The 15,795-nt window shown below is 42.4% G+C and overlaps 1 protein-coding gene across 1 annotated transcript in view; it reads right to left on the bottom strand.

Moving 5' to 3' along the window:
* Positions 1 to 15,376, bottom strand: part of Oli (Olig family) — a 43,046-nt gene extending 27,670 nt beyond the window's left edge. Inside the window, exon 1 of the mRNA XM_067146053.2 lies at positions 15,125 to 15,376. Within this exon, the coding sequence (XP_067002154.1) occupies positions 15,125 to 15,376 (252 nt within the window). The remainder of the gene's footprint in view (positions 1 to 15,124) is intronic.
* Between the last annotated feature and the right edge of the window lie 419 nt (positions 15,377 to 15,795).

Genomic DNA, 15,795 nt, shown 5'->3' with positions numbered 1-15,795 from the left:
TCCCATTTTCACACCAGGAAAATGCTGGCGTTGTACCTTAATTAAGGCCACGGCCGCTTCCTTCCCAGTCCTAGGCCTCTCCTATCTTATCATCGCCGTAAGACCTATCTGTGTCGGTGCGACGTAAAGGAAATTGTAAAAAAAAAATGGTGTTTTGTTAGCTGCTGTTGACAGTGGTAAGGTAATGGACGTAAAAGTGCTCACAAAATATTGCCCCAAATGTTCTATCTAGAAGAACCGAAACCTTTTTTTTTTTGTTTTTTTTTTTTTTTGCTAGTTGCTTTACATCGCACCGACACAGATAGGTCTTACGGCGACGATGGGACGGGGGGAGAGAGCAAGAAGTGGGAAGGAAGCGGCCGTGGCCTTAATTAAGTTAAAGCCTGGTGTGAAAATGGGAAACCACGGAAAACCATCTTCAGAACTGCCGACAGTGGGGTTCGAACCCACTATCTCCTGAATACTGGATACTGGCCGCACTTAAGCGACTGCAGCTATCGAGCTCGGTGAAACGAATGTAAAATAAATTACAAAGGTTCAAGTGGAAGAATGGAAGTAGACGGTGCAAAGTCGATATTTTCACGTTCTCTGGACACCTACCAGGTGAGGTACATAAAATACCGGAGTTATGGTTACAGTAAAGGGTTCTTAAGTGTGGTAGAGTCCAAGCCATATGGGGAAACTACAGATGAAAAGCTCGAATGTATCGTACATGTTATGAAGCGTATGGGAACACGACTTCTCAAGCCTCGAGAGAAGCTGAAGGGTGAAAACTTGGAGGATGGCAGAGGCAGTGGTGGTAGAGGACGATTAACAGGTAAATAAATTGATAGGTTAAAACATTATTATGGACAGGCAATAAGAAGCAACTCTGACTGTCTAAAGAAAATGCAGAGAGCCATCTGGGCAATGTATTTCCATAAATTGACAACCGACTTGATTCCATACCAAATGCTGTATCCTAAAGGAATTACATCCTGGTGCAAGTATAACCATGAATTGGAGACGGGTGAAAAACGCAGCTATCAGAACTCCCTACCAAGTCCAATTTTTGATCAAATAAAGCTCATTTTTTGAAGTTTAGCTAACCCTAATCTGTTGCAGAAATGCCTGCATGGAGAAACTCAACATCGGAATGGGTCGTTTAATAATATGATTTGGACCAAAATACCTAAAACAGTCTTTTGTAGGGTATGAAACATTGTTGATGGGTGTGTATGATGCGGTGATATCATTCAATGACGGTAGTGTGGGCAAACATAATGTCATGAAGACAGTAGGTTTGGAGCGAGTTGTGAATATGGTTACATTTTGTTCTGAAATTGATACGATCCGTGTGAAAAAAGGCTGAAAGAGAGTTAGAAATAATCAAGAAACAGTCCAGACAGCATGCCATGCAACTTAAAAGGGCCACGGAGGATGCAGAGAAGGATAATGATCCCGATTATGGTCCTGGAATGTTTTGATGTCAGTTAAGTATCATGTCAACTTTAACATCAATTATCTCAAAATTTTTCTTTTTGTATAGAAGTACACGTTTCTCGGAAACTATCCAACATACATATTATGAAATTTTCACTGCTTTTTCGTCCGATATAAATACAAATTATGATATTTATTGAAGGTCCTACATCCAATAACAATTTGTTCATACATTGTTTTAGCCTATATGCCAGAAAATGAAATATTCCACAAAATTTTCAACAATACATAAATATTATTTGTTTCATTTTGAGACTCCTAAGGAAGAACAGCATTCCGTAATCCGATTTTTGTGGTCTGAGGGTGTACCAGGAGCGGAAATTCATAAAAGACTTTCAGAACAATACATGGACAATGTTTTGCCACAGTGAAATATTTACCAGTGGATTGAACAGTTCAAAATTGGTCACACGAGCGTGAAAGGATAAGGGAAGATTCGGACGTCCACCTGCAGTCGTAACTGATGCCAATATTGAACAAGTGATATGATCCTGATCCTGAATAACAGACGAGTGACTGTTGATGACGTGTGGCAAACCATATGCATATTAGCCATGGTTCTGCATATGAAATCATGCATAACAGGCTTAACTTTCACAAAGTCTATTCGAGAAGGGTTCCAAAACAACTCAGTGAAGAGCAGAAGCGCAATCATTTGAGAATCTGTCAGCACCTACTGGATGTTCATGCTAACGAAGACTGAACGTTTCTGTAACGGATCATCACTGGAGATGAAACATGGGTTCACCACTTCGAACCAGAGAGCAAACGTCAGAGCATGGAATGGAAGCATCCCGGATCCCTAGTCAAAAATAAATTCAAGAGTCAACCTTCTACAGGAAAAGTGATGCTCACAGTACTTTGGGACTCTCAAGGAACATTACTAGAAAAAGAGAGAAACAGTGAACGTTACAGTGGTATTCTGGTAAACAAGCTGAAACCTGCAATTCGCAACAAACGCCGAGGTCGATTGTCGGAAGGAGTTCTTTTGTTGCATGACAATGCGCGTCCACATATCGCCGCCCACACCGCTCGAACTCTTCAGATGCTGCGTTTCGAAGTGTTGGAGTATCCCGTGTACAGTCCCGATCTCAGCCCGTCAGATTATCATCTGTTTGGTTCACTTAAAAATGCTCTAAAAGGTCGTTGATTCAGCTCCGATCATCAGGTGAAGAAAGCGGTGCATACGTGGCTTGCTGCGCAGCCAAAAACCTTTTTGGCAGACGGTATCAGAGAGCTTGTGAGACGGTGGACCATGTGCATTGAAAAGCAGGGTGACAATGTTGAAAAATGGTATCAAAATGATACTCTTTTTCTAATAAATATTTAGAATTGAAAGCAGATATCTGTTTTGTTCATGGTACGTTCAAGACATACCCAATAGCTTTTCGCACATATTTTCAGCATCATTGGTATAGTTAACGCCCAAAGATAGATTTTAAGTCATACAAACCAAAGAAGAAGAGAAAATAATTGAAAATGAACTCAAAAATAGAGCAGAAAATGGTTCTACTCACACCGAAAGGAACTATAGAGAAGTGTCAGATGCACAGGTGCACTGACACCAGGGTGCAACATTGAGGGAAGGAAAATGGAAGCGGAAGACTGCAGCGGAACGAGTGGCGTAGCTGTACGTCGGCCGATTTAAGCAATCGACGACTGAAGAATATATCAGGACCTATTTGGAGGCCAACGAGGTAAGAGGGGTAATATGCTGTATAACCTTATCCAGCAAAGACGTCCGGTTCTTGGAAAAAGAAACAGTGGGGAATGAAGATTTTTGGCCAGAAGGCATCATTTTTCGCCGCTTTCGATTTCAATAGAGATATAACTTCGGAGAGATTCAGGTTGGCAGTTCCAGGATTTAGGTATAAATCAGTCAGTTACACCCAACGAATTAAGATGTCTTTTGGTAAATATTGAAGAGCTTGAAAATGTGTTAAGTGTGGTGCCTGATAATATGTTTAGTACACATGATATAGTGATACTGAAACGTTACATCTGACATGAATGTACAAGACAACTATGAGTGCATAAATTGGCATCTCAAAAAGACAAAGGTCGACCTAAAGGGGGAATATCGTATCTTATGAAACCGGGGTTGTATCCATTCTAAGTTGGAAATAAAACATACGATATCTTACCTATAACGATATATTAACCAAACGCTGGGCTCAAAATAAGCTACCTCAGATTCGAAGGGCTTTGCACTAACGATAATAACAGGATACCGAACCATTTCCATTGATGATGCTGCTGCTGCTGATGATGATGATGATTGTTGTTTAGAGGGGCCTAACATCGAGGTCATCGGCCCCTAATAGTACGAAATGAAATAACTACCGAGCTCGATAGCTGAAGTCGCTTAAGTGCGGCCAGTATCCAGTATTCGGGAGATAGTAGGTTCGAACCTCACTGTCGGCAGCCCTGAAAATGGTTTTCCGTGGTTTCCCATTTTCACACCAGGCAAATGCTGGGGCTGTACCTTAATTAAGGCCATGGCCGCTTCCTTCCCATTCCTAGCCCTTCCCTGTCTCATCGTCGCCATAAGACCTATCTGTGTCGGTGCGACATAAAGCAACTAGCAAAAAAAAAAAAAAAAAAAAACTCAAATTCATCCACTGACCAAAATAAAAGAAAAATGTCATGAGCAATGAATGGATGGACATGAACCCAACAAAAACAAAAACAAACAAACAAACAAACAAACAAACAAACAAACAAAAACAAAAAACAGTGGATCAGACTCAAAAAAGATCGTAAATAATAGACTAGTATTAGTGACCAAGGGACTACTTATAAAGCACAATGATGCTAATGGCACTTATCGGTAGTAAAGGAGAACCATGATATTTCTCAAGCTGCGGTACTAATCAAAGGTAGCGTAAACTCACGGTGTTCCAAACATTAAGGCACTACTCACAAGTATTGTACGTCGTAAAGGTAACGCAGACCTATGGTGTTTCTCACACAATGGCGCCACTCATAGCCAACGCAAACCGATGAGGTTTCTCACCTAGGTGTACTCATCACGGGCGCCGGCATTCCCGTGGTGTTCCTCACATAGTGGGTACTAGTCACTGGCAACGCAGACCCGCGGTGTCGCTCATATAGTGGTACAACTCACAGGCAACGCCCAGACCCGTGGTGTTGCACACATGGGCACGACTCACGGGTACTGGAAACCCACACTGAACCCCGCTTGAGTGCTACGAATCACAAAACTATTGAGTACCTAACAGAGTGGTACTACTCGCAAGTAAAAGCGACCCATGGAGTTTCATGGTTCTAATACAATCATCTCTTGGTCGCCCCTTTTAGTCGCCTCTCACGACAGGCAGGGGATACCGTGGGTGTATTATTCGTCAGCCTCCCCCACCCACAGGGGGAGGGTGTGTGGTCCGCGAGAGGTATTTTATTTCCCTCAAGTCCGCCGGCAAGCCGGTTAGGACCCTCCTATCCTCCACCTGGGATGCGCCACGTGGGAGTATCACTTCTCCCCCTGCTACGCCTGCGTAGCAGGTTCGTGGTCCACGGATGCGGCTCTTCTTATTCCCAGTATATAGCAATTATTTCTTAGAGTTAATTAGAGTTAAGTACGAGACTAATATCAAAGAAGGACCATACGCTTCACCAACGTGGAGAAGAAGAATCATTTCCTTGCTTTGGTCACCCAAGTGTATACTGCGAGTGATGGTTGTGATGCAAGACACGATTTTGATATTTACACAGATGGATTTCGCTCTGTCGATACGTATATTCAAAGTGCACTAGCAGGTTGCTTCTTCGTAGTGATATTCAGCAGAGTTTACATACTGGCTCCTAAAACTACTGATTTTCAATCCGAGATATTCGTTCTTGAACAGGCTGTCAGATACTGCTCTGATCTTGGGAAATCAGCGAAGATATATTGTGATTCTGAGGCCTTAGTCAAAGCAGTTAGTGATGAATACAATTCCAACCCGATTGTTGTAAACACCAGAAAATTAGCCCTGAACAGTTCCTTACATACATGCATCACTTGGGTCAAAGGAACATGCAGGAATATAAGTTAATGAACGAGGAGACCACCTTGCCAAAATGATTATAGCTTCAACGCAATTTCTTGAGGTTGTTTAAAACAGGAACTTCGTAAGGAAAGCATAAACGAATGGAATATGATTTGGACCAGCAGAAAAAAACGACAGCAACACGAGAAACCTCTTTTTTTCAAACAGTATTCCGGCCAGTTCATTAGCGGTCATGGTAAGTTCAAAAGTCATTTTCAGAGATTCAGGATACAGTTAGCAGACAAATACCAGTGTCAGTGCGGAAATGAGGAGCAAACAGTTGCTCACCCTTTGTTCGAATGTCCATTACATGATGGGAAGTGACGCAACTTAAGCGAATTCCACAGTAGTTCAAATGAGCTATTCTCACCACCACTTTTCTAAATTGTGTTGTTCTGCTTTTGTGAGTTACTTGGAGCAACTATTTAAACAACTGTGGATTTTGTGTAATAGTTCATTAAATTTTGTAACACTAAAATCCTAACGCACTTTGTGTGTAATATCGGGGATTCAATAATAATAATAATAATAATAATAATAATAATAATAATAATAATAATAATAATAATAATAATAATAATAATAATAATAATATATTGGACAATTTGTGTTTACTTTCAACCAGAGTGGAAATGTGGAAATAGTATCAATACTGCTCTTGTAATGGTAGACGAGAGAGAGCTTCTGATTCCGGAAGGTGATTTTAACTGCAGAACTGAGTAAGAACACACTGCAAAAGCGGCGACATTAAGAAACTATCTAGAAGAAGAGCTTACCTACACAAAAGAAAAAAAAGGAGTGGAAAGGACCGAATGGAAGCAGTTGCATGGACTTATTATTTAGCAGCATGTAAACACTAGAGAAAATCACAACGAAAAGAGTAAAAGGGTAATCATAAGAAAACATCATCCAGGGGAAATATCCTTCAAAATGGAAACGGAAATCGAAAGCTATTTATTTTTTGCTAGTTACTTTACGTCGCACCGACACAGATAGGTCTTATGGCAACGATGGGACAGGGAAGGGCAAGGAATGGGAAGGAAGCGGCCGTGGCCTTAATTAAGATACAGCCCCAGCATTTGCCTGGTGTGAAAATGGGAAACCACGGAAAACCATCATCAGGGCTGCCGACAGTGGGGTTTGAACCTACTATCTCCCGAATACTGGATACTGGCCGCACTTAAACGACTGCAGCTATCGAGCTCGGTGAAATCGAAAGAAAAAGTCATCGGAAAGCATCCTCCAGAAAACTATATATGGAGAAATTAAATGAGAGCTCAAATAGAGTATCCACTATATTACGACTGATTAATGACCATAATACAGCCGAAGCACTGGAAAGGTCAGACGAAGTAATTAAACAAGCCGTCAAATAGCAAAAACCAATAATGCTGTGGTTCAACCATCGAAATTCTACAGAAAACCAAGAATTCACCAACGAGAGAGAGCTTCTGATTCCGGAAGGTGATTTTAACTGCAGAACTGAGTAAGAACACCATGGGTGTTACTTTCACCTTGAATAATATTCTTGATTTGTCTAATGAAATCTGACGAATGTGCCTGATGTCGTTTTTCGCTATGATTCCAGCTATGGTTCTCTCCTTGATACGTGCTGTGAACACTTTGCATGGTAACTTCCAAGTAGCTTACTTAGATTTATTATCTTTGTCGATTTTTGTGTCTCTGCTTGAAATTATGTGAAGATAATAGCTATATTCTTATCTTTGTTGATGTTTAATTGCCGTTCATTAGCCCATTTTGTTAAACTGTTCAAGGATTCTTGTAATTTGTCTTGATATTGAGAAAATAACAAGATGTCGTCTACATGCATTAATATCTTTACATAGTCTGAGACACTGACCTGTACTGCATCATGTGTTCCTATATTAAACAATAGTGGACTGATCAGGTTCCCTAGAATTACTCCTACAGACTGAAATATAGGCTTCGACACTGTTAAACTATCACATACACTGACCTAGTTCTCAGATAATATGCTTATAAGGAGTCTTAAGATGTGGCTGTTTCCGAGGATGCTTTCTAACTTATTCAGCATAATGCTCCTATTGACTGGGTCAAACGCTTTTGACTTCCTCTTCGGCACTCTCAGAGCTTCTTCAATTTCATCCATAAGGCATTTCATCGCATGAATCCCCCTGTGGTTGGGAGTGGTAGATTAACATCCGCAGTATCCCCTGCCTGTGGTAAGAGGCGACTAAAAGGGGCCCTAGGGGCTCTTAACTTGGGAGCGTGGGTTGACGACCACGGCCCTTTAGCTGAGTCCTGCCTTCCACTTACTTGAGCCCGGATCCTCACTTTCATCTGTCCTATCGGACCTGCCTTGGGCAACCCTTGTTCTTTTCCGACCCCGACGGTATTAGGTTTGCTATATGTAGGGATTCTTTCATTTTTACCCCCTTCATTTCCCTTGTCTTTCTTTTGCCTATGGCTTCATTTTTTCCTCTGATTACTGTCAATAGAGGATGGTTGCCCGGTTTTAGTACCTCTTAAAAAAACAATCACCACCACCACAACCACCGCCTTCACCACATGAAGTGTCGATCTCCCAATTCTGAACCCAAATTTTTCTTCAGGAATACAATGTCCAGCCTGTTTGATATTAGCTTTGTTTTATGATTCCTCGATAAGAATTTGGATCGTTCACATCTCCCTTCCCTTTATATTATGGAATGGCTCCATCTACGTGGTATACTTCATTCTACTGGGTAAACGACATTTACTCAATAGCTCTCTTAGCGGTTCTTTCAGTATTATCCGACTGGCTAGGAGTGAGAAGGAAGGGGCGTGGCCTTATGTGAAAATGGGAAACCACGGAAAACAATCCTCAGGGGTGCCGACAGTGGGGTTCGAACCCGTTATCTCCCGAATACAAGCTCATAGCTGCGCGAACCTAACCGCACGGCCAACTCGCTCGGTCCATCTCTTCTATTTCTCTTACTGTGAAGAGGTCCACATCTGTTAAGGGATCACTTATTTCATAGTTTTGTTGTCTGATTTCCTTGGATTGTAGAAGTTTCTTAAAGTGTGTCTCCCACAATTGTGTTGATAAGTGTTGTGCAAACTTTGGCTGCTTCGCTTTTAGTATCGAGAACGGTTCTTTCTTTGCTTGTAGTATTATTTTTCTTCTTCCTTCTCATTTCCGACAAAAGATTAGCGTTACGAAAATGTTGCAAAGTTTGGACTGAGAAGACTTGGGAGAAAAGGATCGAGCTGCTCTACTAAGTGGTATGTTCCGAGTTTTCAGTCAACAGATAGCGCGAAATGACATTAAAAGTCTGAGTGGTGGTTTTAAAAGTAGGAAAGATCACAATATGAAGGTAAAGTTGGAATGCAAGAGGACAAATTGAAAAAAAAGATTAAATATGTGAAGACATCTAATCAACTGATGCAGTAACAACAACGGAGTGGACATATAGCTGTTCCTGCTCGGTATTCTCCGTCCCCCTGTGGATGGGGGTGGTAGAATAATACCCACGATATCCCCTGTCTGTCGTAAGAGGCGACTAAAAGATGCCCCAGGGACTCTTAACTTGGAGCATGGATTGGCAATCATGGGGACATTAGCTGAGTCCTGGCATTGCTTCCACTTACTTGTGCCAGGCTCCTCACTTTCATCTATCCTATCCGACCTCGCTTGGTCAACTCTTGATCTTTTCTGACCTCGATGCTCCGTCGTGGCCCTTGTCTTTCTTTGGCCGATACCTTCATTTTTCAAAGTGTCGGATTTCTCCCATTTTTATCCTCTGCTTAAAGCTAATAGAGGATGGTTACCCAGTTGTACCATTCTTCCGACCCCGTGTGGGTGGTGGTGACTATTGTTTTAAGATGAAGTAGATCTGGGCAGCCATTCTCTATTAAAATTAATCAGAACGACACTTTGACTGGTTATCACCCCACAAAAAAAATAAGGGTGGCACCACCGATTACAGCTATTACTTGAGAAACTTCATCCCTGTGTGGCTTGATTGAGCGAATTTTAAAAAGAACAGGCCGATACGGAGACGGTCCTAACACAATATTTGTCATTAGACTAATCGGTGAAAGGAAAAAAAAAAGGCTCTGTTTGTAAAATCGAATTCAATCGATTACATTGAAATACGAACATTTTAAAAATGAGGAACAGTTGGCCTCAACATTCTGTAGACATATTTCATAAACACTATTATACAGAAGTTTTGTACGTCGTAAAAATACACTTAATATTGTCATTGGGAATTGGTGATTGGGAAAAAATACTTAGGTCCAAGAACATTTTAGAAATTTTGGGAATTTTGGATTGGGAAATAATACTTCGGGGAAAACGGGCCATTGGGAATTTTAGGTTTAGATAGGTTTTCTTTTTGCTGCGATACACCCGACGGAGATTGCGATTATATCTAACTATATACTATATACTAGGGTTTATGAGATACCTACCGTATACCGTCATGGGGGCGATAGAATAACATCCACGTTAATTCCTGCCTGTCATAAGAGGCGACTAAAAGGGGATGCAAGAGCTCTTAACTTGGGAACGTGGGTAGACAATTACGGGGCCCATAGCTGAGTCCTGGCATTGCTTCTGCTTACTTGTCCCGGCTCCTCACTTTCATCTATCCTATGCGATCTTCTTTGGTCAAATCTTTTTCTTTTCCGACCCCAACGTTATTAGGTTGCGAGGATTAGGGAGTCTTTCATTTTCACACCCTTCGTGGCCCTTGTCTTTTTTGCCCGATACCTTCATTTTTTTGGAAGTGTCGGACCCCTTCCATTTTCCCGTCCGATTAGTGTTAATGGTTGCCCAGTTGTATTTCCTCTTAAAACAATAATTACCACCACCATCCTATAATTCGAAAAATGAAAAATGAAGATAGCGGCCAAAGAAAGGCAAGGGGCCATGAAGGGCGTGAAAATGAAACACTCCCTAGACCTCACGCACCTAATACCGCCGTGGTTGAAAAGAACAAGAGTTGACCATAGGAGGTCGGATAAGATAGACTAAAGTGAGGAGCCTGACACAAGAAAGTGGAAGTAAAGCCAGGATTCAGCTAAGGGCTCTGTGGTCGCACACCCCCGCTCCTTAGTTAAGAGCCCCTGGGGACCCTTTTAGTCGCCTCTTATGACAGGCAGGGGTTACCGTGGATGTTATTCTACCGCACCCACCGACAGGGAGATTAGACCCTCCCTACCCGCACGTTCAAATTGATATTTCCTCTTAGTGTATCGACAGCAGTTTGCCAACTGGCTGGAATGTTTCCCGAATGAAGGGCTAACAATTGGTGTACGACTTGTCCAATTTGACTCTTACAAGACCAATTTCATTATCTTACCCGGCTACAGCCTTTCATTGTCTTCCGATAGGTCTAAGTTTTATATTGTTTAACACTATTTACTGCTAGACATTCTTTTGTGGGCTTAATATTGTAGACGATCTGTCAATAGACGTAAACATGTAGGCGTTATGTCACTAGACCTATCGACTGCTGTTATACGCGTTTCTCATTGTGGTACTTTGTAATAAAATATAAAAAAGAAGTGTGCGATGACAATTCTCTGAAACTAAGTAGGCATTTTTTGTAGTATAACCTACAGTTTCTTCAGAAATTGAACTAATTACTTTACCATTCAACAATAGGATCTAGGCATACATGTTTATACAAATAAAACTATTATTGATGGGTACTTCCTACCACTCTCATATTAGCGTAGGCCTACGTGATTTACAGTATGCCTAACCATGGAATAGTTCAATGAAAGTGTTTACAATTAATAAAGGAAATAGGGATAAGATGATTCTTTTTTTGCTAGTTGTTTTACGTTGTACCGACACAGATAGGTTTTACGGCGACGATGGAACAGGAAAGGGCTAGGAGTGGGAAGGACGCGGCCGTGGCCTTAATTAAGGTACAGCCCCAGCATTTGCCTGGTGTGCAAATGGGAAACCACGGAAAACCATTTTCAGGGCTGCTGACAGTGGGGTTGGAACCTACTATCTCCCGAATACTGGATACTGGCCGCACTTAAGCGACTGCAGCTATCGAGCTCGGTATAAGATGATTTAGTAGAGAAGTAGAACTAGTTAAATTCGGTTCATATAACGCGATCATAGTCTCGAAAGCCGAAGCTGGGACCAAACGGCTAAATACTGCAAAATCCCCCGGCTCCCCTCCTATTTCTATGTAGTGTAGTCCAAACCATGCTCAACAGCCAATATGCACTACATTATTGAAGCTACCGGCAAAAAAAAAAAAAAAAAAAAAAAAAAAAAAAAAACTGAATCATTCATCAATTAAGACACATCTTGTACAAATGAAATGAAATGTCGTATGGCGTTTAGTGCCGGGATATCCCAGGACGGGTTCGGCTCGCCAGGTGCAGATCTTTCTATTTGACGCCCGTAGGCGACCTGCGTGTCGTGATGGGAATGAAATGATGATGAAGACAACACATACACCCAGCCCCCGTGCCGTAGGAATTAACCAATTAAGGTTAAAATCCCCGACCCGGCCCGGAATCGAACCCGGGACCCTCTGAAGCGAAGGCCAGTACGCTGACCGTTCAGCCAACGAGTCGGACACATCTTGTACAATGTTAAACATATGCATTCTTAAAACATGCACTCGTGGTGGTGATTATTGTTCCAAGAGGAAGTACAACTGGGCAATCATCCTCTGTATTAACACTAATTAGAGGGGTGAAATGCAGGGGTCCGACACATCGAAAGGTGACAGTATCGGCCAAGGAAAGACAAAGACAACGAAGGGCGAGAAAATGAAAGACTCTAGGCCTCACAACCCTAATACCACCGAGGTCGGAAAAGAACAAGAGTTGACCAAGGAAGGTCGGTCAGGAAAATTGAAAGTGAGGAGCCTGACATAAGTAAGTTGAAGCAATACCACATTCAGTTAGGCGTCTTGTGGTTGCAAACCCACGCTCCAAATATGAAAGCCCCGTCGGTCCCCCATTTAGTCGCCTTTTACGACATGCAGGGGATTTCGTGGATGCATTCTACCGCCGCCCCCCCCCCACTACCACCACATACGGGAATTGATGGGCCCAACATCTAGGTCATTCACTCCTGGAAGTGAAAATATCAGCAAAAGAAACAAGACGGCCCCGAAGAGAAATAACAAAAAACAATGGCAGGTTTCGTAAACACGACACCGTCAGGGTCGGAAAAGAAAGAAGAAGGTGGGGAGCCTAGACACGCGAGTGGAAGAAATGCCAAATTCAGCTAGGGGACTCGTGGTCGCTAACCAACTCTCCCAATATGAAAGCCCCTCGGTGCTCTTTTCGTCACCCCTTACGACAGGCTTGGGATACCGTGGATTTATTCTATTGTCCCTACTCACAGGTGGTGGTGATTATTGCTTTAGGAGGAAGTACAACTGGACAATCATCATCTATTAACACTAATGAGAAGGAAAAGTGCAAGGTGTCTGACACTTCGAAAAATGAAGATAGGCCCTATCTGCCAAAGAAAGACAAGGGCCCCGTAGGGCGTGACAATGAAAGGCTCCCTAGGCCTCGCGAGCCTACTTAGTATCGTGGGGTTCGGGAGAGCGGTGGTGGTCCCCCTGAGGGTGGGGGCGGTAGAATAATATCCAAGGTATCCCGAGCCTTCGTAATTGGGAGCGTAGGTTGACGACTCTTAGCTAAGTCCTGGCATTGCTTCCACGTACTTGTGCCAAAATTGTGCCTACCCAGCCTCGCTTGGTTAACTCTTATTCTTTTCCAACCCCGATGATATTAGGATTGTGAAACCTAGCGTGTCTTTCATTTTCACCGCATTTCATGACCCTTGTCTTTCTTTGGCGGATATATTCATTTTTCGAAGTGTCAGACCCATTAAATTTTTCCTTCTGATGTGTTAATAGAGGATGGTTGTCCAGATGTACCCTTCTTCCGACCCCGAACCCCTGTGGGTGGTGGTGTTGGTGATTGTTTTAAGATGAAGTACAACTGGCCAATGATCTTCTATAAACACTAATCAGAAGGGAAAAAGGAAGAGGTTTGATTTTTCGAAGGGAAAGGCCATGAAGGGCACCAGAATGAAATACATCGTAGACCTCTCAAACCTAAAACCGACAGAACCGAAAGAGAACTAGAATTAATTAAGGAAGGTCGGATGGGAACGATGAACATGGGGTGTCTGGCACGAGTAACTGAAAGCAATGCTAGGTTCAGTTAAGTATCCCATGGTCACTGACCCTCGCTCCCAAGTGGACCCCTTTTTAATGACAGACAGGGTACACCATGAATATATTCCACGCTCCCCCCCTCTCCCCCCCACGAGTTAAGAATAGAGGGGGAGCACAAATGTTAAACAGGTCTTCAAACGACAGCATGGGCAGAAATGTTACATCTCAAAACTCACGAGTCTCAAAACTCACGGGCTATAATTAGTAACAAACAATATCAAAACTCACGTCTACAGACTGGTAGCTAAAGTAAACATTCGAATGAGTCTCAAGATTCACGAATCCGGACAGCAGGTGCTTGCGATAACTGCAGGAGGTGCGCGGTGACTCACGCTTCCCTTCAACCCATGTTTTTACACCGACTTAGGGCAGTCACCCAGGTAGCAGACTGCCTATCAATTGTTTATCTAGTCCCTGGGCCCTTTTTTTTTAGTCGCCTCTTATGACAGGCAGGGGATGCTGTGGAAGTTATTCTGCCACCCCAACCCACAGGGGAAAAGTAATAGTTAGTGAATGAAAGAGACCGAGATGTAATATTTTTAAAAGCATTTTGCCGTTGTCTTAAAGCTAATAAAGTCTATTTTTCCCTTTCACATACATGTATAATAATGACGTGTGGCCTCCGGAGAGGTCTGGTGGAGGTCTATAGAGTTGACGCCGTACAGGCGACCTGCAAGTCTGAGAGGATGAGGCCCTACCGAAGATGAAGTATAATGCTGAAGACGGCACGAACTCCCAGTCCCCGAGCAATAGGAATCAACTAATGCTAAACATTTATGCATGCAGCCGGACGACATAAAATTAAAGTGGGTATATTGTCCGCTGCTAGTTAAAAGAAATGCAGCCAGAAGGCGGTATTTACTTCAATAAGGAATATTTAGATATATTAGAGATCAAGACAGTCAATTCACTCATTTAGTTTCAACATTTGGAGATTCATTTGCAAAAAGGCATAGTTCTATTCTTTTGTATAGCCCTCATCTATTCGCTTATTTCAATCTATTATCTACCCGACATATTTACACCGAAAACTGTATCCATGACGCATCCGATTATTCTGCGCGATATAACTGAATGAAATTTGAAACTCATTTGATTATTTGACATGATTATTCATTCGATTATTTAAATAATCGGATGGAAGTTATTCGATTATCAAAGGTATTCCATTATCCCATCACTAATAGGGTGGACATTTATCCATTCAAAGAAGAACTGGTTCTGCTCGTGAGTTTTGAGACTGGCCCAGGTAGAGAATCTTAGTAATCCTCTTCCTGGAATTCGTGAGCTTTGAGACTCGTGAGTTTTAAGACGGTACGGGCAGAAATTCTCTCTCAATGAAAAATTAACTGGGTTATATTATAATAAATTAGGGTTGTTGTTTCATTTAATATTGTACCTGTGACCATGTTGCTGACTATTGTGTATGGAGCCGGCAGACTCAGGCCGGTTCTCGTCCGACTGAGGGCAGGAAGAGGGGTTCTGCAGCATTGTAGGGGTGCACGACGAGGGGGAGGAAAAGTAGAATCCTCCCAACCCCACCGCACCCAGCGGCGTACGGCGTCCCGGGACTTGCATTTGAGAGTGGTGAGCTGCATCCCCACTCGATTCCACCGGGAAAGGGAAGCTGCCAGCCGTATCCATGACGACCAGACTCACATCCTAGAAACAAGATGGCGCCGGAGTAGTTTTCACAAGCACACACCACTCCCCCTAATGGTGGGGGGTCAGACGTACACAGCAGCGAACAAATATACACAACCTGCTACATATACCCATATGCAAGAAGGAACTACTGTCAAATCTAGACAAGTATAGGCTACACGTAAAAAAAAAAGAAAACAGATATTACTAATAATCTTATAAGAAAATAGCGGTAATAAAAACGGCACATGCATTTCGAAGTGTTGAAGATAAAGAATAAACATCGCATCTTTGAATTATTTGAAAACATATGGCACTTTTCAGTGAAAGAATGTTAAATATCCCGAAGTGTAATGATTTGTTATTGATTACAAGTAGAAAACTCGAAAAACTGATGTCTCGCAGCTTATAGTGTAAGA

Source organism: Anabrus simplex, chromosome 4, assembly GCF_040414725.1.
Source record: "Anabrus simplex isolate iqAnaSimp1 chromosome 4, ASM4041472v1, whole genome shotgun sequence".
In the NCBI taxonomy this organism is placed as follows: Eukaryota; Metazoa; Arthropoda; class Insecta; order Orthoptera; family Tettigoniidae; genus Anabrus; species Anabrus simplex.
This window is presented reverse-complemented; position numbering and strand designations above follow the sequence as displayed.